Raw genomic sequence first — 25,207 nt, forward strand, 5'->3', positions numbered from 1 at the left:
AGGAGAAGTGGGTGGGGGAGCTGGGAGGGGAGAGAAACCGGGGAGTATGGAGTGAGGCGCTACGAAGATTAAATGTGACCTCCTTGTGTGCAAGGATGAGCCTGATACAGTTCAACATGGTACACAGGGTACATATAACTCGGGCAAGAATGAGTGGGTTCATCCAAGGGGTAGCTGACAAGTGTGAGAAGTGTGGGTGGGGACCAGCGAATCACGCTCATGTTCTGGGGCTGCGAAAAATTGGAGAGATTTTGGGCGAGAGTGTCTGCGGCGCTAATGGGGATATCGGGAGAGGTGGAGACAGACCCTTTGGTGGAGATATTTGGGGTATCGCAGAGGTCCGAGCTGATGGAGGGAAGGAAGGCCAATGTTGTGGCCTTTACCTCTCTGATTGCTCAGTGAAGAATTCTGTTGTATTGGAGTGACAGTCAGCAACGCCATCGGGGGTAGCTGGGTGACTTTTATGACTTTCTTTGTCTGGAAAAGATCAAGTATGAATTAAGGGGTTCAGCGGAGGGCTTTGAGGCAATGTGGGGGATGATCGTGGCCATGTTTGAAGAGCTGTTCCCCACATTGGGGGGGGGGGGGGGGTTGAAGGGGGTGAAAATGGGAGAAATTTGTACAAATTGTACAGCTGTGTATTGGGGAGTTTGTTCCCAGAAGTGTTTATGTTTTGTAACCTTTTGTATAAGTTTGGAATTAAATACATTTTTTTCCCTTCTGCATTGTAGTGATTCTATGATTCTAAATAGAAACCTCTGGCAGCAAAGCACGAGCAAAAAATTACCCACCGACTCAAAATTGCTGGCACAAATGGGGATTCACACCAACAGAGACCAGCACTTCAAACTTCAAAAATAAAATAAGTCACCCGCACTCATTAAACACTTGCACTCAGCACACTCAACAAGTTTGACAATAACAATTGACATAACATTTTTCTCATAAATTACATACATAAGACACAAGATATTTAAACTACATTTTAAATTATTAATCTGACCACAAACAGTTCTGATCTCACCATCAAGAGATTTGAATTTCCTTTCTCTTTGTGATAGTCTCAACTGTTGTCCACTGAACCTGCAGATATGACACCTGAAACAAGGAATACCCAATATTTGATCAAACAGTAACTAAAGGTTTTTCACCAAGTCTGAAGAAAACGCATCACTGGCATGTTCTGCTGAATACAGATAATCTGAATTTCTGTGGAAGACAGACCGAGGTGATCAAAAAGTGAACTGGACAGCAATGAGTGGTTTTCGCACATGCATAGTTAAGTTTGGAAATCCAAGGGCAGCATGGTGGCGCAGTGGTAGCACTGCAGTCTCACGGCGCCAAGGTTCCAGGTTTGATCCCGGTTCTGGGACACTGTCCGTGTGGAGTTTGCCCATTCTCCCCGTGTTTGCATGGGTTTCGCCCCCACAACCCAAAGATGTGCAAGGTAGGTAGATGGGCCACGCTAAATTGTCCCTTGATTGGGAAAATGAATTGGATACACTAAATTTATTTTTAAAAAAGTTTGGAAATCCAGAAATTGCTGGCCAGCCTTTAATAACCTGTATCTTGCCAAAAGACATGGCATCACATACACGGAATGGTCTGAAGTTACCCACAAAATACACTTGGAAAGTTCGGACTTGACAATTCAGGGGCAAATTAACTTTGAAATGGAGATAAAAGTCTCACTACTCCCAAACACCTTCTCTGGCACCAAAAAGTTACTTCTAAAAGTGTGCGGTCACATCCCTTTCAATTTTAATTACTGAAGAGTTACAAAAAAATAAAAAAAAAACTTTTTTCTTTGACCTTCTTTATCCGGTCTTTCTTTCTCTATTTTGCTTTCTGTGCATTGCTTGGGATTACTCAAACTGACATTGCCTGGGTTAGACTGTGTCTGCATGTGTAGTGCCTGTGGTGTGCGTATCAGGGAGGAATCTTCAACCTGACTGCTTAGTAATACACAGTTGTCTTCCCAGTTCACACATCCCCTGTTTTCTGTGGAGAGTTTTGACACTTTTAATATCTGCATGTCACAGCGCAAAAGCGCACCAAGTTAAAGGAGTGCATTAACTGAGCACCGTTCGCTGATTGCAAAATCTGGGACTGTAATATGTACTTACTACTGGCATCAGAAAGCTTTGCTATTAGAACTATTGAACATGTACATAATAGCTTGGTTTGATTATTTTTTAAATCGCTAATGCATATTCATGATTTTATAAAGTATATATGTTTGTTTTAATGATGGTAAATCATTGTTTTTGATTACACGTATTAATATTTTTGTGCAACTATTAGAGTCTCCTGACAAGTGTGTTAAATAATACAATTTGAATCATGAAAAGAAACAGAGAAAACTGATCAAACTTCGTCAAAATAAATGTACACATTGGTTCAGGAAGGGTTACAATATGCAATGCCAGGGCGCTTACCCAGCAGTACATGGGCTTGTATCTCTTGGACTGCCAGTTGTTTCAGTTGCTGGTAAATAAGAAATTGTTCCCTCATAGCAGTGGTGTGAAAGAAAGGTCTTGAAACCTAAATATAAACAAGGAGACACCAGTGTAAGATAGGACTTTGAGTTATTGGTTGAATACAAGTGAAATTTCTTTTTGCTGCTCAGATGCTGGGCTTTAACAGTGATGGCAAAAGTGACAATAAGTTCCTTTTTAATATAATGCCTCTATCGTAGCAAAGCAATTTATCAAACAAAATTTGACATGGAGCCAAATGAAAGATGGGTGATTAAAGCATGGCAAAAGATATAGATTTTAAAGGTGTGTCTTAATTGAGGGGAGATGCGCAGAGAGGCAAAGGAGGTTATAGGGTGGGAAATCTACAACATAGGGTCTAGGAGTGAAGAGAATTAGCATTGTGGAAGAGGCGTACTGGAGAACCAGAGAAACCAAGCAGGACCCAAGGCCTGGAGGAGGTTATAAAGGCAGGAAAACAAGAAACCATGGAAGGATTTGAAAAATGTTGAAGATAATTTTTTTGTAAAGACATTGTTCGACCAGGAGCCAATATAGGCCATTGAGCAGAGGGATGGTGGGTGAACAGGACTTGGTGTGTGTTAGAATATAGGCACCAGTGTTTTGGATGAATTCGTGTTTACAGAGAGTGCAAGGCATTAGGGTAGCCAGGAGAGGGTTTGTAATAATAATAATAATCTTTATTAGTGTCAGAAGTAGGCTTACATTAACACTGCAATGAAGTTACTGTGAAAAGCCCCTAGTCGCCACACCCCGGCGCCTAGTCAGGTACACTGAGGGAGAATTCAGAATGTCCAATTCAGCTAACAATCCCGTCTTTCGCGACTTTGTAGGAGGAAACCAGAGCACCCGGATGAATCCCACACAGACACGGGGAAAATGTACAGACTCCTCACAGACAGTGACCTAAGCCGGGAATTGAACCCGGGTCCCTGGCACTGTGAAGCAGCAGTGCTAACCACTGTGCTACCATGCTGCCCATTTGAATAGTTGAATTTAAGAGTTATGGATAAGCTTTTCAGCAACAGAGGAGGTGAGACAGCAGACTGGGTGATGCTAACTCTCTAATAAATAACATGTATATTGAGATCCATTTTGTTGTCAGAGTATGTGTTATTCTGGAGACAAACAACTGGACAAAGGCCACTTTCGGTCACATGGGGAATTATAAGAACAGGAGGACACATAATTGCTATTCCTTTCAGAGATGCACAATTACACAATTTCCATAACTGGGCAAGATCAATACTGTCACATCTTAAAATGTACAATAATAGATCAAAATTACCTGAAAAATCATATCTAGATGGACCCATCCAACGGTTCTTTTCACTGTCAATCAGTGTATCACCATAAAATCCATACCCTAATAGAGATACTGAATACTTCAAAAACATGTTTTTATGATGAACTGAACTGACGTCAATGGGTTGAGAGTCACCTGAAAAAAAGAGAATATGCTTTTAACGCAACAATTATCTCTTGAAATGTTACATAATGCTCACCTTCAAAAGAGTAGCGAAGGAATAATTGTTAAATTTTGACATGTCTATATTATTAATATGGTTTAAATTTCCTGATAGATCAGGAAATTAAACTTCATTTTCAAAGATCCCCAGATAGAAACTTTTGATTGGGTGTTAATGGATGAAGTGGGACTGTAGGGTTGAAGAGGTGTCATGGGGAGAAGAGGGAAAAAGACAAGTTAAACTGGAGTCCTTCCGCCAGTTGAGGTCTAAGTGCATCCTCCTGTTTATTAATTGCCAGAAAAAACCATCAGCAGGCATATGGGCAACGTGAAAACAGTAAATGAAGAAAGGGCTCTGTAGTCAAATGCATGCAGTATAAATTTCTTTTTCAAAAATAGCAAGAGGCACAAATCAATTTAAAGGGTCTGTTGCAGAGAACTGGCTACTGTGTTCAGATTTGGGCACCAAACCTCAGAAAGGGTATCTCGGCATTGGAAGTGGTTCACTACCACTTCAGAATGATTCTGGAGGTCCTGAAGTCAATTAAAGCTTAATCTGTTCTCAGAAGGTTGAAGATCGGCAGGTGCTTGTAAATTTTCAATTCCAGACCTGATGAAACCAGTAAGAGGAGATGACAAGCTGCCTTTATAAAAAGGATGGTTGCTATGTGAGATTATATTCAGTTTTTAATTACTATTGGGAGAACTCTGATAACCATTGACTGAACATAGCATTATAACACAGTCATCAGCCACTTTGCTTTAAAGCTGTATACCAATGTGAAATAGGATGCACACGAGGCTCTCTGCAGTGGGGTGCAGGGCTCACTCGTGCCTGACACTGTGTCGACATTCACCCCCTCTGGGGGACTCTTTTGTTTTTCTGCCTCCATGGATAGTTCAGGCAGTGTCCTATTAGGCCCTCCTCACCACCCTCCTTTCCCCTCTCTCCCCACCACACCCCCTTCCTTTCCCTTCTGTTGGTACAGAGGCGAGGGTTTCTGGTCTCTCCAGCGCAAAGTTTAGTGCTTGTACTGTTGGTTTTTCGTACAACTGTGTTGTGAACTGTTTTAATAATGAGTATCCTACCTGTACTTGGTACTAAGGGGAGGGTATCCTGTTTCTCCAACACAAAATTAGTGTTTGTACCGTTTGGCCTTGTATATATTTTTTTACTGTTTTAATAAGAGATAGCCAATCCAAAACAAAAAGAACAATTGTTGAATAAACAAGACCATTGACTCACTTAAGGATCTTTTAAAAAGTGCAAAAAATTTAAACGATAACCATCTGGCAATTTACTTGCAGTTCAACACCCAATATAACTTTTAAAAATTAGAACTATAATTCAAGATGGGTTGCATCATCCTAGGATAAATAATAATGCTTAAATTGAGACTGTACTATCCATGGTACGTACGCAGGAAAAGGTAGCTGTTGGAGCAAAAACTTACAATTTTTGATCACTCCTCACAATACTCCAGAAAGCAGACAAAACACAAATAGGGAGACCCAGGGCAAATAGCACTCAAGTGTTGGAACCAAAGGGTCATTGAGGAAAATGAACTATTCAGATAAGGCAGATAAAAAGTTTCCGCATGTTTAATGGATACAAGTATTTTCAGATTACATTAAATAGTCAAGATACCAACCTACAATAATGTGCAAGGCAGATGTCATTGGATCATTTGCTCCAACTGTTGCATAGCATATACAGTCTGTTGAACCTAGAAGAGATAATTTTTGCTTACAGGATTATTTTCCATTTCTTATATTTTCTTGCAACAGCAAAGTTCCTATTGATGACAGCAGATTAAATGTGTTAGGCATCTTATGTTCACTTCCAGTAAAGAAATTGATTACTCCAAAATTACAGTAAAGGGTTGCGAACCTTGCCAGTCATCCATGCGCTAATTATGGTTACACTTCCATCAATTTCCAGCCATTAGAATTAAAAAGGCAGAAAATCATGGGCACAATGTCTTAAATTGCACAATGGAACATAAGTTTTTTTGCCAGTGCTAAAAATAAAGTGGAAACATTGGCCTTTCAAAATTTGTAAAAATAATTATTTTTATACATTTGTTTGGACACAGACATGTTGCTTACTAGATGACGATGAATGAGATACACAAGAGTGCAAAAGATTGCTTGCAATGCCTTTACATGGGAAAACACATTGCTATTTTACTGAGAATTTGCTTACAAATTGAGCGGCACTTCTCAGTTCAACATACAGCATCTGCAATGCTTCACCTAATTTGCAAGGCAAATGAAAATGCACATCTTAAAAAAACATTTTCCACAATGCTCACAAACATTACCAAAAGTTATACAGTGTCTAATAAGTTCAAGACATCCTAGACCTACACAGAATTATATTCTTGGAAATGATAAGCCAGTGTTTATTAAAAACAAAGATCTTTAATATTTCCACGGGTGTTTTAAAAAAAATTAATTTACGGGATTTGGGCGTCGCTGGTTAGTCCAGCATTTTTTGCCCACCCCTAGATGCTCCTCAGATGGTGATGGTGAAGGGCAGCACGGTGGCGCAGTGGGTTAACCCTGCAGCCTCACGGCGTCGAGGTCCCAGGTTCGATCCCGGCACTGGGTCATTGTCCGTGTGGAGTTTACACATTCTCCCCATGTTTGCATGGGTTTCACCCCCACAACCCAAAGATGTGCAGGATAGGTGGATTGGCCACGCTAAATTGCCCCTTATTGGAAAAAAAATTAACTGGGTAATCTAAAATTTATTTTTTAAAAAGGTTGTGAGCTGCCTTCTTGAACTGCTGTTGTCAGAGATGTAGGTACACCCACAGTGCTGTTAGGGTGGAAGCTCCAGGACTTTGGCACAGCGACAGTTTAGGAACGGTGATATATTTCCAAGTCGGGTGTTGAGTGATTTGGAGGGAAACATCCAGGTGGTGGGGTTCGCAGTATATGCTGCTCTTGTCATTCTAAAAGTTAGTGGTCTTGGGTTTGGAAGGTGCTGCCAAAGGAACCTTGGTGAGTTACTGCAGTGCATCTTGTAGATGGTACACACGGTTGCCACTGTTCGCTGGTGGTGCAGGGATTGAATGTTTGTGGAAGGGGTAGCGATCAAGTGGGCCGTTTTGTCCTGGATGGTGTCGAGCTTCTGGAGTGTTTTTGGAGCTGCACTCATCCAGGCAAGTGGAGGGTATTCCATTAAACTCCTGACTTGTGCTTTGGGGGCTTTGTTTAGAGCAAACATGCTCCTACAAACGTGTAACTTGTTACTCAATTTGCAATGCAAAATGGCTTGCTTAGTTAGCTGCATTATTTGAATCTTCAGACTTACTCAAGGTGAATCACAATGCATGATACAGTAAAATGAAATGAATGAAATGAAAATCACTTATTGTCACAAGTAGGCTTCAAATGAAGTTACAGTGAAAAGCCCCTAGTCGCCACATTCCAGTGCCTGTTCGGGGTGGCTGGTACGGGAATTGAACCGTGCTGCTGGTCTACTTTCAAAGCCAGCGATTTAGCCCTGTGCTAAAAATTCCCCTGATAGAAAAAAAACTTGTCAAAGGTGCAGTATCAAGAAAGTGACACAACAATAATTTTGGCATTATGCAGCATACTGAGACTCTCTCTACTGTCTTGCAATCGTCTCCAATTCTTAATTATTCTGATGTTAAGATTCATACAATTGGCTCCATTCTATTCCGCAATAGAATGGTTGGTGGCCAGTTGAAATTTGATAGGTTATTTCTCAGAACTATGCAAATAAAATATACATATTTTTTGTTCTCAGAGGAAAAGAATTTTCAGGTTGTGGTAATAAACTATGTTGTTTTGCTTTATCACAGAAACAATGAATTATAGCCTGGATTTTACTTTTCTAAAAGTGGCAACAGATAAAATAAGTTTTCTGTATGTTGAGGTTGAACATACAGCACAGAAGAGACCCTTCGGCCCTCGATGTTGTGCCGAGCATTGTCCAAAACCAAGATCAAGCTACCCCACTCCCTGTCATTCTGGTGTGCTGCGTGTGCCTATCCAATAACAGCTTGAAAGTTCCTAAAGTGTCCGACTCCATTATCACAGCAGGCAGTCCATTCCACACCCTAACCACTGTCTGAGTAAAGAACCTACCTCGGACATCCCTCCTATATCTCCCACCCTGAACCTTATAGTTATGCCCCCTTGTAACAGCTACATCCACCCGAGGAAATAGTCTCTGAACGTCCACTCTATCTATCCCCCTCATCATCTTATAAACCTCTATTAAGTCGCCTCTCATTCTCCTCCGCTCCAAAGAGAAAAGCCCTAAGCTCCCTCAACCTTTCCTCATAAGACCTATCCTTCAAACCAGGCAGCATCCTGATAAATCTCATTTGCACCCTTTCCAATGCTTACACATCCTTCCTATAATGAGATGACCAGAAATGCACACAATACTCCAAGTGTGGTCTCACCAAGGTCATGAAAAGCTGCAGCATAACCCCGCGCCTCTTAAACTCAAGTCCCCTGTTAATAAACACGAACACACTATAGGCTTTCTTCACGGCTCTATCCACTTGAGTGGCAACATTCAGAGATCTGTGGACATGAACCCCAAGATCTCTCTGTTCCTCCACATAGAAATTAGCAAACGTGACGCCACTGTTTAAAAAAGGAGGTAGGCAGAAAGCAGGAAATTATAGGCCAGTGATCTTCACTTCGGTAGTAGGGAAGATGCTGGAATCTATCATCAAGGAAGAAATTGCGAGGCATCTGGATAGAAATTGTCCCATTGGGCAGACGCAGCATGGGTTCGTAAAGGGCAGGTCATGCCTAACTAATTTAGTGGAATTTTTTGAGGACATTACCAGTGCAGTAGATAACGGGGAGCCGATGGATGTGGTATATCTGGATTTCCAGAAAGCCTTTGACAAGGTGCCACACAAAAGGTTGCTGCATAAGATAAAGATGCATGGCATTAAGGGTAAAGTAGTAGCATGGATAGAGGATTGGTTAATTAATAGAAAGCAAAGAGTTGGGATAAATGGGTGTTTCTCTGGTTGGCAATCAGTAGCTAGTGGTGTCCCTCAGGGATCCGTGTTGGGCCCACAATTGTTCACAATTTACATAGATGATTTGGAGTTGGGGACCAAGGGCAATGTGTCCAAGTTTGCAGATGACACTAAGATGAGTGGTAAAGCAAAAAGTGCAGAGGATACTGGAAGTCTGCAGAGGGATTTGGATAGGTTAAGTGAATGGGCTAGGGTCTGGCAGATGGAATACAATGTTGACAAATGTGAGGTTATCCATTTTGGTAGGAATAACAGCAAACGGGATTATTATTTAAACGATAAAATATTAAAGCATGCCGCTGGTCAGAGAGACTTGGGTGTGCTAGTGCATGAGTCACAGAAGGTTGGTTTACAAGTGCAACAGGTGATTAAGAAGGCAAATGGAATTTTGTCCTTCATTGCTAGAGGGATGGAGTTTAAGACTAGGGAGGTAATGTTGCAATTGTATAAGGTGTTTGTGCGGCCACACCTGGAGTATTGTGTTCAGTTTTGGTCTCCTTACTTGAGAAAGGACGTACTGGCGCTGGAGGGTGTATAGAGGAGATTCACTAGGTTAATTCCAGAGCTGAAGGGGTTGGATTATGAGGAGAGGTTGAGTAGACTGGGACTGTACTCGTTGGAATTTAGAAGGATGAGGGGGGATCTTATAGAAACATTTAAAATTATGAAGGGAATAGATAGGATAGATGCGGGCAGGTTGTTTCCACTGGCGGGCGACAGCAGAACTAGGGGACATAGCCTCAAAATAAGGGGAAGTAGATTTAGGACTGAGTTTAGGAGGAACTTCTTCACCCAAAGGGTTATGAATCTATGGAATTTCTTGCCCAGTGAAGCAGTTGAGGCTCCTTCATTACATGTTTTTAAGGTAAAGATAGATAGTTTTTTGAAGAATAAAGGGATTAAGGGTTATGGTGTTCGGGCCGGAAAGTGGAGCTGAGTCCACAAAAGATCAGCCATGATCTAATTGAATGGCGGAGCAGGCTCGAGGGGCCAGATGGCCTACTCCTGCTCCTAGTTCTTATGTTCTTATTCCTCAGAACCCTGCCGTTGACCCTGTAATCCGCACTCAAAATTTTTCTACCAAAATGAATCACCTTGCACTTATCAGGGTTAAACTCCATCTGCCATTTTTCGGCCTACAACAGCCCTCCACCTCATCCACTACTCCACCAATCTTGGTGTCATCAGCAAATTTACTGAGTCACCCTTCGGCCCCCTCCTCCAAGTCATTGATAAAAATCACAAATAGCCAAGGACCCAGCACTGATCCCTGTGGTACACCGCTGGTAACTGGTCTCCAGTCTGAAAATTTTCCATCCACCACCACCCTCTGTCTTCTATGTGATAGCCAGTTACTTATCCAATTGGCCAAATTTCCCTCTATCCCACACCTCCTTACTTTCTTCATGAGCCGACCACGGGGAACCTTATCAAACGCCTTACTAAAATCCATGTATACAACATCAACTGCTATACGTTCATCTACACACTTAGTTACCTCCTCAAAGAATTCAATCAAATTTGTGAGGCAAGACTTACCCTTCATGAATCCGTGTTGACTATCCCGGATTAAGCTGCATCTTTCCAAATGGTCATAAATCCTATCCGTCAGGACCTTTTCCATGAACTTACCGACCACCGAAGTAAGACTAACTGGCCTATAATTAGCAGGGTCATTCCTATTCCCTTTCTTGAACAGAGGAACAACATTAGCCACTCTCCAGTCCTCTGGCAATATCCCCGTGGACAGTGAGGACCCAAAGATCAAAGCCAAAAGCTCTGTAATCTCATCCCTTGCCTGCCAAAGAATCCTTGGATATATCCCATCTGACCCAGGGGACTTGTCGACCGTCAGGTTTTTCAAAATTGCTATACATCCTTCCTCAGAACATCTACCTCCTCCAGCCTACCCGCCTGTATCACACTCTCATCCTCAAAAAGATGGCCCCTCTCCTTGGTGAACACTGAAGAAAGGTATTATTCAATGCCTCTCCTATTTCTTCTGACTCCATGCACAAGTTCCCACTACTGTCCTTGACCGGCCCTACCCTCACCCTGGTCATTCTTTTATTTCTCACATAAGAGTAAAAAGCCTTGGGGTTCTCCTTGATCTGACCCGCCAAGGACTTCTCATGCCCCCTCCTAGCTCCCCTAAGCCCTTTTTTTTAAGCTCATTCCTTGCTACCTTGTAACCCTCAAGCGACTAAACTGAACCTTGTTTTCTCATCCTTACATACTCTTCCTTTTTCCTCTTGACAAGACATTCAACCTCTTTTGTGAACCATGGTTCCCTCACACGGCCATTTCCTCCCTGCCTGACAGGGACATACCGATCAAGGACACGCAGTATTTGTTCCTTGAACAAGCTCCACTTTTCATTTGTGCCTTTCCCTGACAGTTTCTGTTCCCATCTTATGCTCCCCAATCTTGCTTAATCACATCATAATTACCCCTTCCCCAATTATAAACCTTGCCCTGCCATATAGCCCTATCCCTCTCCATTTTGCAATAGTGAAAGACACCGAATTGTGGTCACTATCTCCAAAGTGCTCTCCCACAAACAAATCTAACACTTGGCCCGGTTCATTACCCAGTACCAAATCCAGTGTGGCCCCCCCTCTTGTCGGCCTATCCACATATTGTGCCAGGAAACCCTCCTGCACACACTGTACAAAAATTGCCCTATCCGAACTGTTCGACCTATAGAGGTTCCAATCAATATTTGGTAAGTTAAAGTCACCTACGACAACTACCCCGAGAGCTCCACACCTATCCATAATCTGTTTTGCAATTTCTTCCTCCACATCTCTATTACTATTTGGGGGGCCAATAGAAAACTCCTAACAATATGACCGCTCCTTTCCTATTTCTAACTTCGGCCCATATTACCTCAGTAGGCAGATCCCCTTTGAACTGCCTTTCTGCAGCCGTTAAACTATCCTTGATTAACAATGCTACTCCGCCAACTTTTTTTACCACCTTCCCTACTCTTACTGAAACATTTATACCCCGGAACTTCCAACAACCATTCCTGACCCTGTTCTAACCATGTCTTCGTAATGGCCACAACATCGTAGTCCCAAGTACCAATCCACGTTCCAAGTTCACCTACCTTATTCCAGATGCTCCTTGCATTGAAGTAGACACACTTCAACCCACCTTTCTGTCTGCCGGTACGCTCCTGCGACCTTGATACCCTCCTCAGTACCTCACTACTCTCAACACTGGCTTCTGGACTACAGCTCCTTTTCCCAGCCCCCTGAGTTTGAAACATAGAAGCACAAAACTGACAAAAGTTGTTTCTTTAATGCAACTGTGAAAAATTAGTTTAGAAAGCTTATATGAGCAGTCAGAAATGTGTTGGTTGCTGCGTATTTGAGTATTTAAAAATCCATTACAAATTAATAGAAAAAGGAACAATGGGGCCTCAGCGACTTCTCAGAGTGTAATCTGAAAAAGGGATTTGAATTAAACTGTAAATTATCACGTGAGAAATAACACATCAACTTTTCATGCAATCTACATGTTATTTCATATGTTTAGAATCCCAGTACTCAAATTTAATTAAGCCTATGACATTTTTGAAAATGCTATGATAATTTGTAGGGGTTAACTCTCACATTAATGAGTGTGGGGCAATACTCAAGCGGGATTGGAGTCGATAGGAGAACATATTGCAGACATACAAGAATTGGAACCTAATTTTACTTCCAGTATCAGATATAATAAAAGCAGTCCCACTTTATTCATACACTTTTCTGTGTCTTTCCAAAATATACAATGAATATGACTGACCACTTCTCCTAAAATATATAATGAATATGACTGACCACTTCCAAGAGAACAAATGAATTTATCATTTAAGTTATTTATGACAGCAATTAGGTATATTTAAAGAGCAGCAAACCTCCGAGACCTTGGCTAAGAGAGTTTAGAATTGTTTAATCATGATGTGTCAAATTGAATCTTTAAACAAAATATTGTTCAGAGGGTTTATTACATTTAAAATTTAAAAGATGCAAACTATACACCAAAGTTTCAATAAATTCAATAACAAGAAACCACCATTGTAGGTAAAGAATCAAAATAAGACAATAGGAAAACAGTTGCTGAATGCTAACCTAGAAAAAACACATACAAGAGGTTCACTTCAATTGAACAGAGAATTTACAAAAATCGGATTCACATAAAGTTTCTTGATGCTAGCTTAAAAGTTCTAAAGTACATGCAGGGTAGGTGAATTGGCCACGCTAAATTGCCCCTTAAGTGGAAAAAAATAATTGGGTGATCCAAATTTTTTTTTTATAAAGTTCCAAAGCAGTGACCATTCACTTTCTGGAATTTTGATCATAAAATATCTCAGCCAATTTAAGCTGATACTAATTTCCCCGACGATGTATTCACAAATGAAGCTTACATTGATGCAATAACATTTTAGACTGATGCTAAACTTCTTGAGTATAAGCTTGTCAAATATACATGGCGTGTCATGGTCTGAACAGACTCCATTGCAGAGTGGAATAAAGCTACATTTTCTTCCAAAAGCCACACTATACTTCATTTTGGCATCAGGTCAGTATTTAACTACAGATTCAGGCTCTATTAATATGAAAGAGCACCATTGATGAAACACTGACTGTTTTGCATGAATTCAACATCATAGATGCAGTGCGAATGTACCTCGAAACAATGCAAATACACTATTTCTGGAAGCATTCTTTCACCTTCCACATTGGTGCAATCTAAAATGAGTGATTTTCCTTATCGCCTGCAATTCACTTTTCCAGCACTAATTGACGCCCATTTCTACCTGAAACACTAAAGGAGCTATTACCATAAAAAAAAATGACAGGCCGCCTTTTCAGTTTATGAAAAAAGATGCTGAATAGAATGAAATAAAGAATATTTGTTTTAACCCATTCACAACTTGAGTTATCCTGATATTACAATTAATTTTAGAAACCATTTCTTCAAAACAAAGTCAGTTACTATGCACATCTCTCTGCAATATCCAAGAAACCCTACTGCTGCTGAGAAAACCGGAGCAGCCACCCAGAAGTGGGGTTATATTTCTGCAGAATGGGCAGGTCATATGACGCAAATATTTTGAAAGGCACATAGTTCCATAAGATGTAGGAGCAGAGGTAGTCCATTCGGCCTATTGAGTCTACTCCGCCATTCAATGAGATCATGACTGATCTGATGTGAGAATCCTCAGATCCACTTTCCCGCCTTCTCTTCATAACCCTTGGTTCCCTTACTGATTAAAAATCTGTATCTCAATCTTGAACATACTTAAAACACAGCCTCTATAGCCCTCTGCAGTAACGAATTCCACAGATTCACTACCCTCAGAAAATATTCCTCTTCTTCTCCGTCTTAAATAGACAACCTTTTACTCTGAGATTATGCCCTCTGGGTCCTTGTCTTTCCTACATGTTCCTTATTTTCTACAGTTTATGGCTTGCCTCACTGAGCAGTAGATAAAGGTCACAAATAAGGAAGTTAAAATGTTATTTTCAAATTTAACCAATGCAGGTTTAGCAATTACTTTCAGCAAATAGATTTTAAAAGTGGAAACATCTAATGTATTTTGTATTTAACTTTTAAAGAACATTTTGACCTTTTCTACTTGCTTTGTTTTAAAAGAAATATGCTTCTCACCGGCTGGGATAATTCCAATCCTCAAATCACATGGCACTAGTTCAGCTCTGGGATAATTTTCATCAACGCCCGAATCCATTTGCGTCCGGCTAATCAGACCATGCACTACCTCACTGAACATTCCATCTCCACCAACAGAAACAATCCTGCCAACAAGAAAATGTATAAAAACATGTCAATATTTGATCAATATAGCAAATACGTGTTATATTTATCACACTTTATAATCTCGACCAAATAATGCTGTAATTCTTCAATCCAACACTGGTTGAGATGTATCGGCCACGTCACGCTCGAATGGGAGCACAACGTGGCCAGTAGATGCCAGGTGAAGCCTCCCGTGGGCTTCCCGGTAGATACTACGCCTCGCGGGATCTACCCAAGTCCCGCGAGGCGTCGAGATCAGGAGCTCGCCCACAATGGGAGTGACCAAGCTGCACTCACAAACCACTAAGGCCTATTTACATGCGATTTACTGACCTCCTGGCTTCTAACAGCCTCCCCAGCCGGGTGCCGTTCAGTACTGATCCACACAAACGTGGACCGGGCAAAACAGTACACAGGGAGGGGGAGGCCATCGGAGGTCCCTGGGTGGTCAGGGATAGGGCAGGGAGCCCTCCAGCCCGCTTCCTGGAATGTGGGCACCTTGGTACTACCCGTCTGGCACCTAGGCAATGCTACTCTAGCATTGCCAAGGTGGCCAAGCGCACTGCCAAGTCAGCAGGAGCACTGCCAGGGTGCAAATGCAAGGGTGCCCAGGTGCCACTAAGGATCAGGGCCCGAGGAAGCCATGCCCAGAAAAGGAGGGGGGAGCCCTGGAAGACAGGGGAGTGCTGTAAGGGTGCATGGGGGGAGTGGGGCCTCAGGAACCCCATAGCAGAATGTCTTCACTTGGGGGGGGGGGGGGGGGGGGGAGTAATGCCCATATGTGTGAGGGAGCAGCGACATATTGCCCGGGGGGGGGGGAAGCCTCAAGCTCACTTAGAGATCTGAGCACACTTTCAAAATGCCGGCCCGATCTCCGAGTTGAACACTCCAGTGATGAAATTGTGCGCAAAACTGGTGGGTAAGTGTCATTAAATAGCAGTGGGGAACTTGCTGGCAGAGCCAGCGGAAAAACGGCCAGCAAAACCCGCCACAAATTACACTTCAAAACCTTCCCGTTAGAACATGTCCATTATTTTCAAAAATCCCATAAACTGGAGTTTCACGACAAGACATTAAAAGTAGAATAACTAAGGTTCTCATAAATGGTGCTTTTTTGCTGATAAGCTAATGCACGTTAAATGTAAGTAATCGGAAATAGAATAAATGAAAAAAAATCAACAGGAAAAAGCAAAACATTAAATTTTGAACACTTGAAGGTAGATAAATTTGGTATATGCATCAGTTCACATCACACCAAATTCCAACATGTCATTTGTCAAAAGAGTTTGTTCATAATAATAAATGAATACATAAAATTTGGTTACATTATGCAGGTACTTGAATAGCAGTTTTCCGAATGCAAAGTAAAGGGATTAAGAAAGAAGAGAAATAAACAAACCGGAACAAAAAACACAAAACAAGATGGGGCAGAGGTTATGATCTGCTGTTATAGTGTTATTATTATACATCTTCTTATTTAAATCCATTGCTGAAGTCAAGTGCTGGGATGTCATTAGTTGTTGCTGCGGGTGTATATTCATTTTTAACTGCCGTTAGTTTCAATTCTATTCCATCATTTTTATTTTGATGTTTAACTAGTTGCTCCTGTTCTGGAGTCCATACTGTATTTCAAACTTCATTATTTTTATATATTAAATATTTAACTTTCACAACATGTTTCGACCAACTTTTTGTGGCCAAGTCACCACACCAGCCATTTACAACTGATCGAGACACATCTTTTGTTTCTTTACTGCACGCATGACCACTTATTGTATTTTTTTGAATCTTTAAAACTTTTGTTATTTAGTGTCTCCTGCCTCAGTCCTATTACAGACCTTCCCTTGGGTTTCCCCCCACCCAACTCCAGCATCCAAAACCTATTACATTTCTCCTTAGTTTTGAAGAAAGGTCAACTTGAAATGTTACCTGTTTCCATCTTCACAGATGCAACCTGACCTGCTGAGTATTTCTTGCATTTCCTGTTCTTATTTGAGATTTCCAACAACTGCAGCATTTTACTTTTGCTGAAAGCAATCTTGTCCTTCTCTACCTATTTTCTTAAAAATATAATTTGTCTTTCTTATTTCATCATCTATATTTATATATTTAAAAAATAACTCTCAGCTGTTCTAGTTATGAAATAGCATGCCATCAGGATGTTTCCACTCTTCTCATACAAGAATTTTCAGTGGCTCAGTTCCCTCAGTTAGCCAGCCACTTTATCAAGTTGTCAATACTGAACTTGAGTTCACTCACCTCCCCGATAGTAAGTTGTACCAACTTTTAATATAAATTTGATTACACAGGATATACAAGCCAGAACAAGGCCATTTGACGCAGCCATTATGCTGGCGTTTGTACTCTACCCTCACCTCCTCCCATCTTTTATCATCTATATCCTTCTCCCTCGTATGCTTGTCTAGCTTCTGCTTAAACATATCTGCACCATTTACTGTAACGACTTCCTGCAGCAGAGAGTTCCACATTCACAACACTCTTCGAGAATTTTCTTCTGCATTCCCTTCTTGATTCCTTGGTGACTGTCCTCTGTTGATGATCTCTAGTCATGCTCTTCTCCAAAAGTGGAAGCGTTATCTCTCGGTCAAAACTTTTCAGAACTTTAAAGATCTCCAATGATCACGCCTCAGCCTTCTTATTTCAAATTAGAGAAACGAGACCTAGCCTGTCAATTCTTTCCCAATTTGTACACCCATAAATTTCTGGTTTCATTTTTGTAAATCTTCCCTGCACCCTCTCTAGTGCATCTAGGCCACTTTCATAACATGGGAATCAGAATTGCACACAGTACTCCAAGTATGGTCTAATCAAGGTTCAATACAGGTCTAGCATGACTTTCCGACTTTTCAATTCTATCCTGACTCAGAATTCTACTGAATAAATCAAAAACATTAAATAAACTGAGTATTTGACCAGTCCCAAAAGAACATTAATTTTAGATTTAATATGAACTGAACATATATTGTTGCAATTTTTGTCATCAATTTACAATGAATAATTACAATAATTTGCTAATATTTAAAACACAATGCAATCTGATCACTAATACAAAGCTTACTATGAACTGGCTTTGAAAATTCATGATAAAAAATTGAATGGAGCTTCTCGCTTTTGTTACTTGTTAGATATCAGAGGTCACATTTATTAATCTGTATTAATAATATGCAGTTTTTGTCTGTTCTTACTTTTCTGACTGATTGATTTGGTGGGTGAAACCTGGTGCATGTGGGGCAGGTAGAAGACTGGAGTGCAAGATGCACATGTGGCTACCAATGGTTCAGAGCAGGTTGGAGAGATGGGGTGGTGGTGACTGGTATGGGAAGGGGGAGAAGAAATTTATAGATGGTAAGGGCAAATGAAGAAGGGGTGAGATGGAATGGGGATGATATGAAATAATTTATCGGGATGTGACGTGAAGGATGGCATGGGAAGATTGGAAATTGAAAGAAGTGCTGTTGCATTAAAAATACTAATTTCACTGCAAATGGTTTGTGGATTTCTGTTAGCGTAAGAAATAACAGCATTTGCTTTGGTCAATACATCCTTAAACTGTTAACATAGAACATAGAACAGTACAGCACAGATCAGGCCCTTCGGCCCTCGATGTTGTGCCGAGCATTGTCTGAAGCCAAGATCAAGCGATCCCACTCCCTGTCATTCTGGTGTGCTCCATGTGCCTATCCAATAACCGCTTGAAAGTTCCTAAAGTGTCCGACTCCATTATCACAGCAGGCAGTCCATTCCACACCCTAATCACTCTCCGAGTAAAGAACCTACCTCAGACATCCCTGCTATATCTCCCACCCTGAACCTTATAGTTATGCCCCCTTGTAACAGCTACATCCACCCAAGGAAATAGTCTCTGAACGTCCACTCTATCTACCCCCCTCATCATCTTATGAACCTCTATTAAGTTGCCTCTCATCCTCCTCCGCTCCAAAGAGAAAAGCCCTAGCTCCCTCAACCTTTCCTCATAAGACCTATCCTTCAAACCAGGCAGCATCCTGGTAAATCTCCTTTGAACCCTTTCCAATGCTCCCACATCCTTCCTATAGTGAGGTGACCAGAACGGCACGCAATACTCCAAATGTGGTCTCACCAGGGTCATGTACAGTTGCAGCATAACCCCGTGGCTCTTAAACTCAAGCCCCCCGTTAATAAACGCTAACACACTATAGGCCTTCTTCACGGCTCTATCCACTCGAGTGGCAACCTTCAGAGATCTGTGGACATGTGGACAATTGGAATAATACGGAGATGACAAAACACTTACCCATCATACTTCTCGAGATCAGCTTCTAACAAATGATCCCTGGCATGATTAGCACGTTCAGTTACTGGACAAAAAGAAAGAAAAACATACTTCAAACAACACTCTCAAATATGTCTTAAATTACAATCAAGATTTTGTTCAAAATTACTTTGACACAAGCTATTACACTAACTTCCTGAATAACAGGTCACCAATATAGGTCCCATAATCCAATTGTAACATGTGTAAGATAAAAGATTGCGACCATGACAAGAAGGTCATTAATGAAACAGCTGACAACAGTTGGGCCGAAGACACTTCCCCGAGAAACTCCTGCAGCTGAGAAAACTGACCTCGGCAACGATGACAATTTTCCTTTTCAGCAAGTATTGCTCCAGGCCCTGGAGATCTCTCCTTAAACTCCAGTGACTTAAATTTTACTGATGTGGAGATGCCGGCGTTGGACTGGGGTGAGCACAGTAAAAAGTCTTACAACACCATGTTAAAGTCCAACATGTTTGTTTCAAACACTAGCTTTCTGAGCACTGCTCCTACCTCAGGTGAATCCATTCACCGGAGGAAGGAACAGTGCTCCGAAAGCTAGTGTTCGAAACAAACATGTTGGACTTTAACCTGGTGTTGTAAGGCTTTTTACTTAAATTTTACTGGCAATCCTTGGCTGCAGCAGTCCAATCTTCCATTCCTTTTAGTCAGTGAGCAGCTTGTGGACACAGCTATTAGATGCTCGCAGATCACCAGCTCAATGAGGCCAACGTTGGATTTCCACAAGCCAATTTAATCAAAGATACTATCATTTCAAAGCTGTATTGTCAAAAAAAGTTTGATTTCTAGCTCAACTATGTTATTTAGTTCCCGGATTGAATTGGATCGCTCTCCTATACACTAAAATTCTTTGGCAGATTTTCTTTTTTTTATATAAATGTTTTTTGTTAGGTTTTTGAACAAAGTAGATTTACCGTTATTTACACAAAATAGAATACATAGATATATTATACATACATAGAAGAGAAGGGAACAGGCACAAAAAACAAAACAACAAAAAACAAGTTAGAATAAACTAACGTAGGGTATTATGTGCTAGCTCAACAACAGCAGCTCTGTACAATTGGTTTTAGCACATAAGTAGACATCGGTTTGTGTGTGGGGGGGTGGGGGGGGGGGGGGGGGGGTTACATATACATTTGGGCGCCAGGGAAACAATTTCAGAGGGCAATACGCGAATGGATCTGGTGTTGGTGTTGTCGCTTGCTTCTCCCAGATGGTTTACGCTGCCGTCTCATGATCACCTCCGCTTCAGCCATTCGTCCCGTCTTTTGCCCGGATTATCCTTGTTCTCTGCTCTTGTATTTGCCAAGTTTGTTATCGTTTCCCGTGCCCTCCTTCCGGCTGTCATTCCCTTACCTCCCCCCCACCTCACTGGTTCCCCTCTATTGTTCCCTGTCTCCTCCCTCTTTCCTCCCCCCCCCCCCCCCCATCTCCTGTGGTTCGCCTTTCTTTTCTCTCAGGTTTAGCTGCCCCCCCCCACCTAGGCTAATTTCCCCTGATTCTTGGCTACCTGGCTATTCTTCTGCTTGTTCGTTGGCTACAAACAGGTCCCGGAACAATTGGGTGAATGGCTCCCAAGGTCTATGGAAGCTGTCGGCTGACCCTCGGATGGCGAATTTGATTTTCTCCATTTGGAAAGATTCCGAGAGGTCGGACAGCCAGTCTGCAGCTTTGAATGGTGTTGCTGACTGCCAGCCGAACAGGATTCTACGGCGGGCGATCAGGGAGGCAAAGGCAAGGGCGTCCGCCCTCCTCCCCAGGAATAGGTCTGGCTGGTCTGGTAACCCGAAGACCGCCACTTTCGGGCATGGCTCCACCCTCATCCCCACCACTTTGGACACTACCTCAAAAGAAGGCTGTCCAGTACCCCACAAGTCTGGGGCAAGACCAGAACATGTGGGTGTGGTTGGCCGGGCCTTCTTGGCACCGTTCACATCTATCCTCCACCTCCAGGAAGACCCTAACTCATACAAGTTCTTGTTAAGTGGGCTCCATGTACCACTTTTAGCTGCGTCAGGCTGAGCCTTACGCACGTGGCGGTGGAGTTGGCCTTATGCAGTGCTTCGCTCCAGAGTCCCCACCCTATTTAAATCCCCAGGTCTTCCTACCGTTTCTTTCTTGTTGCGACTAGTACGGTGTCGGCCCTTTCTACCAGTTGGTCATACATGTCGCTACACAGTTCCCTTTATCTAGGATGCTTGCGTCCAGTAACTCTTCCAGTAATGTCTGTCGTGGCAGTTCTGGATACGTCCTGGTCTCCTTTCGTAGGAAGTTTTTGAGTTGCAGGTAAGATAGCTCATTCCCGCTGGCTAGCTGGAATTTCTGTCAGTTCGTCCATTGTTGCGATCTTGCCGTCCGTCTTTAGGTCCCTGACTGTCAGTGTCCCTCCGTCCTGTCTCCACTTTTTAAAGGTGACGTCAGTCAGCGCTGGTGTGAACCTATGGTTGTTGCAGATGGGAGCTTTGTCCGACATTTTGGTCAGGCCAAATTGCTGCCGTGGCTGGTTCCAGGACTAGAGGGTGGCTATCACCACTGTGCAGCTGGGTGGGAATGGGTGTGCCGCCGTCACGAGGGCCCGGAGGGAGGTTCCCCTGCAGGAGGCCTCTTCAGCGCGCACCCACTCGCATCTGGCTCCTCGATCCATCCCCTTATTTGCCCAGTTGTCACCGCCCAGTGGTAGAATTGTAAGTTTGGGACGGCTAGCCCCCCCCCCCCCCCCCCCGGGATTTTGTTTTTAGTAGGACCTTCTTTGCGATCCTAGCATTCTCCTCCCCCCCCCCCCCCCCCCCCCCGCCCATACGAACGCCATGATGAGTTTGACTAGTGCTTTTAAAAAGGCCTTGGGATGTACATCGGGATGGATCTAAGTAGGAAGAGGTACCTGGGCAGCACGTTCATTTTGATCGTCTGGACTCTCCCCATGAGGGTGTGTGTTCCATCTTTGCAGGTCCTTTTTTACTTCCTCCGTCAGACTGATAAGGTTCCATTTGTGGATCCCTTTCCAGTCATGGGCTATTTGGATCCCCAGGTAGCTGAATTTGTGTCGGGCTTGTTTAAACGGCAGTCCCGTTTGTGCTGCCCCACCTACTTGTGGGTGTACTGGGAAGATCTCGCTTTTGCTCATGTTGAGTTTGTAGCCCGAGAAAGCGCCAAACTCTTTCAGGAGCGCGATGATTCCGTCCATGCTGCTTTGTGGGTCTGAAATGTAGAGGAGCAGGTCATCTGCATAGAGTGAGACTCTGCTCGCTGCCGCCCCTTTGGATCCCCCTCCAGCTTTTTGCTGCTCTGAGAGCAATTGCTAATGGTTCGATCGCGAGAGCAAACAGCAGCGGGGACAGTGGGCATCCTTGTCTGGTGCCCCTGTGCAGCTGGAAGTATCGGGGGTTGGTGTTGTTGGTCCATACGCTCGCCATGGGAGCATTGTATAGGAGTTTTACCCAGGAGGTAAACCCTCTTCCAAGCCCGAACCGCTCCAGTACCTCGATGAGGTTTTTCCATTCGACACTGTCGAAGACTTTTTCTGTGTCTAGGGAGAAGATCACCTCTCTCCCCAGATGGGGTCATTTTCAAGTTTAGCAGGCGCCTGATGTTCGAGGTTAGCTGCCTACCTTTGACAAATACATCTGGTCCTCTGCGATCACTTCTGGTACCCAGTCTTCTAGCCTTTTGGCTAGGATTTTGGCATCTGCATTCAGCAGTGAGGTGGGTCTGTATGACACACATTCCGTTGGGTCTTTATCTTTCTTGGGTATCAGCGGGATTGAGGCCTGTGCTAGTGCAGGTGGCAGTGTGCCCCTTGCTAGCGAGTCTGTGAACATCTCCCACAGGTGCGGGGCCAGTGCTGTCGCAAATTTTTTTGTAGAAGTCCGCCGGGAACCCGTCCGGTCCCGGCACCTTCCCCGCCTGCATGGAGCCAATGCTGTCCATGATCTCTCAGTGCTAGTGGTGCTTCCAGACCCCGTTTTCTGCCCTAGCCCACGACTGGTATGTCCAGTCCATCAAGGAACCGTTTCATCCCAGACTCCCCCATTGGGGGCTCAGAGGTGTACAGCCCTTGGTAGAAGGCCTTGAAGGTTTTGTTAATCTTTTCTGGTTCTGTTTCTAATGTGCCTCTGGTATCCTTGATTTGTGCAATTTCTCTGGTGGCTGCCTGCTTTCTCAGTAACAGGCAGCTGGTTTTGTCTCCGTGTTTGTATAGGGTCCCACGTGCTTGGCGGAGTTGGTGCACTGCTTTCCTGGTGGAGAGCAGATCAAAGTTCCTTTGTAGCTCTTTCCTCTCCGCTCGAGGCCTCGGAATATTTACGGTCTACCTCCAGTATGGAGTCGAGCAGCTGCTGCCTAGCCGCCCTTTCCTCCATATCTCTTCGCGCTTTGAAAGCGATAATTTCCCTTCTTACTACAGCCTTTAGCGCTTCCCAGAACGTGGAGGGCGAGACCTCCCCGTTTTGGTTGTTCTCCGTTTATTCTGCTATGGCCTGTGATAAATATTTTCGTTGAAGTTCCTGTCTGCAAATAAGGCAATGTCCAACCACCATGTGGGGCGTTGGGCCCTGCCCCTCTCCAGCCCCACGTAGTGTGGAGTGTGGTCGAATATCACAATAGCGGAGTATTCCACTTTATCTATCCCCTGAAACACCTTTTTGCCCACCACAAAGAAGTCAATTCTGGTGTATACGTTGTGCACTGGGGAGAAGAAGAACTCCTTCTCCCCTGGGTGGGTGAACCTCCAAGGGTCCACCGCCCCCATCTGTTCCATAAAGTGACTGAGTTTCCTTGCCATGCTTGAAGTTTTCCGTGTTTTGGAGCTTGATCTGTCAGTCGTTGGGTCCTGTACACAGTTGAAGTCCTCCCGCATGATTAGTCGGTGCGTCGCTGTGTCAGGGATTTCTGCCATGGTCTTTTTGATGAAGCTCGTGTCGTCTCGGGTTGGGCGCGTACACGTTAACTAGTACAACCGGTGCCCCATCCAGGGCCCTGCTGACTATGACCTACCGTCTCCCTGGGTCTGTAACCATCTTCGTTGCCCTAAACATCGTCCTCTTGCTGCTCAGTATTGCCACCACCCCGGCCCTCATCCCATGGCAAGAATGGTCAATGTGCCTCACCCAGCCCTTTCTTACCCAGTCAGTCCTGCTCTCTCAGGTGTGTCTCTTGGAGGAAGACTATGTTGGCTTTCATATTTCTTAGGTGGGTGAGGACTCTGGATCTTTTCACTGAGCTGTTGAGTCCCCATACATTCCAGGTGACTATCCTGGTGGGGGGCCTCTGCCCCCTTGCTCCTGTGGGATTAACCATACTTATCTGGTGGACGCGTTCCTGCCCTCCAGGGTTTCCCTTTGGTCGGGGGCCGTCCAGGATGGCTGCTGTCACTGCCCTCTCTATGCAGTCGGGTCCCTGCGCTCCGGGATTTCCCCTTGTCCAGGGGGCACCTGACATGGCCACCCACTGTGCGTCCGCCATGCGGGTAGTCCCCTGAACTCTGGGGTCTCCCTTCGTCCAGAGACTGTACTGGGTGGTTGCTTGCAGCGATTCCTTGTTCCAAGCCTTTGGTTGTGGCATTTTGTAACTCTGTTGTTATTCTCTTTCTCGCCTTGTTTGTCCCTCCTCCGCACCCCCCCAGGTCTCTCCCTTTCCCCCCTATTTGAAGAGGTATACGGGAGAGGGGAGAAAAAGGGGGGAAAGGGAGGGGGACAGTCGGCCGGTTTACGCTGTTTGTTTCTTTGTCTCCCCCCCCCCGGAAATGGGACGTGACTGTCGGAGTTCTGTTGCCCGCGACCGCTCTCCTCTTTGGCAGATTTTCTAAGCAGACTTAGGGGAATGCTACCGAGAAGTCTATCATACGATATAACAGTTATTTAACCTTTGAAGCATTCAATTCAGTCACCCAAGTCTGCAAATCTGCATTATATTGAAGTACAAAATAGATACTCATGTATTCTGTGCACGTAACCATGCATCATCTCACTGGGGCAGCACTGTAGCACAAGTGGTTAGCACTGTGGCTTCACAGCGCCAGGGTTCCAGGTTCTATTCCCTGCTGGGCCACTGT

General features: G+C 43.6%; 1 protein-coding gene across 2 annotated transcripts in view; it reads right to left on the reverse strand.

Annotated features, from left to right (window-relative positions):
- Positions 1–25,207, reverse strand: part of cerk (ceramide kinase) — a 74,468-nt gene that overhangs the window by 19,082 nt on the left and 30,179 nt on the right. For both annotated transcript variants that reach the window (XM_038811401.1, XM_038811402.1), the window contains exons 5-10: positions 19,114–19,177; positions 14,673–14,818; positions 5,619–5,693; positions 3,787–3,939; positions 2,439–2,544; positions 1,025–1,098 (exon numbers count right to left, since the gene is read on the reverse strand). In XM_038811401.1, coding sequence (XP_038667329.1) covers positions 1,025–1,098; positions 2,439–2,544; positions 3,787–3,939; positions 5,619–5,693; positions 14,673–14,818; positions 19,114–19,177 — 618 coding nt within the window. The remainder of the gene's footprint in view (positions 1–1,024; positions 1,099–2,438; positions 2,545–3,786; positions 3,940–5,618; positions 5,694–14,672; positions 14,819–19,113; positions 19,178–25,207) is intronic.

The sequence above is a fragment of the Scyliorhinus canicula genome, chromosome 11 (assembly GCF_902713615.1).
Source record: "Scyliorhinus canicula chromosome 11, sScyCan1.1, whole genome shotgun sequence".
Lineage (NCBI taxonomy): Eukaryota > Metazoa > Chordata > Chondrichthyes > Carcharhiniformes > Scyliorhinidae > Scyliorhinus > Scyliorhinus canicula.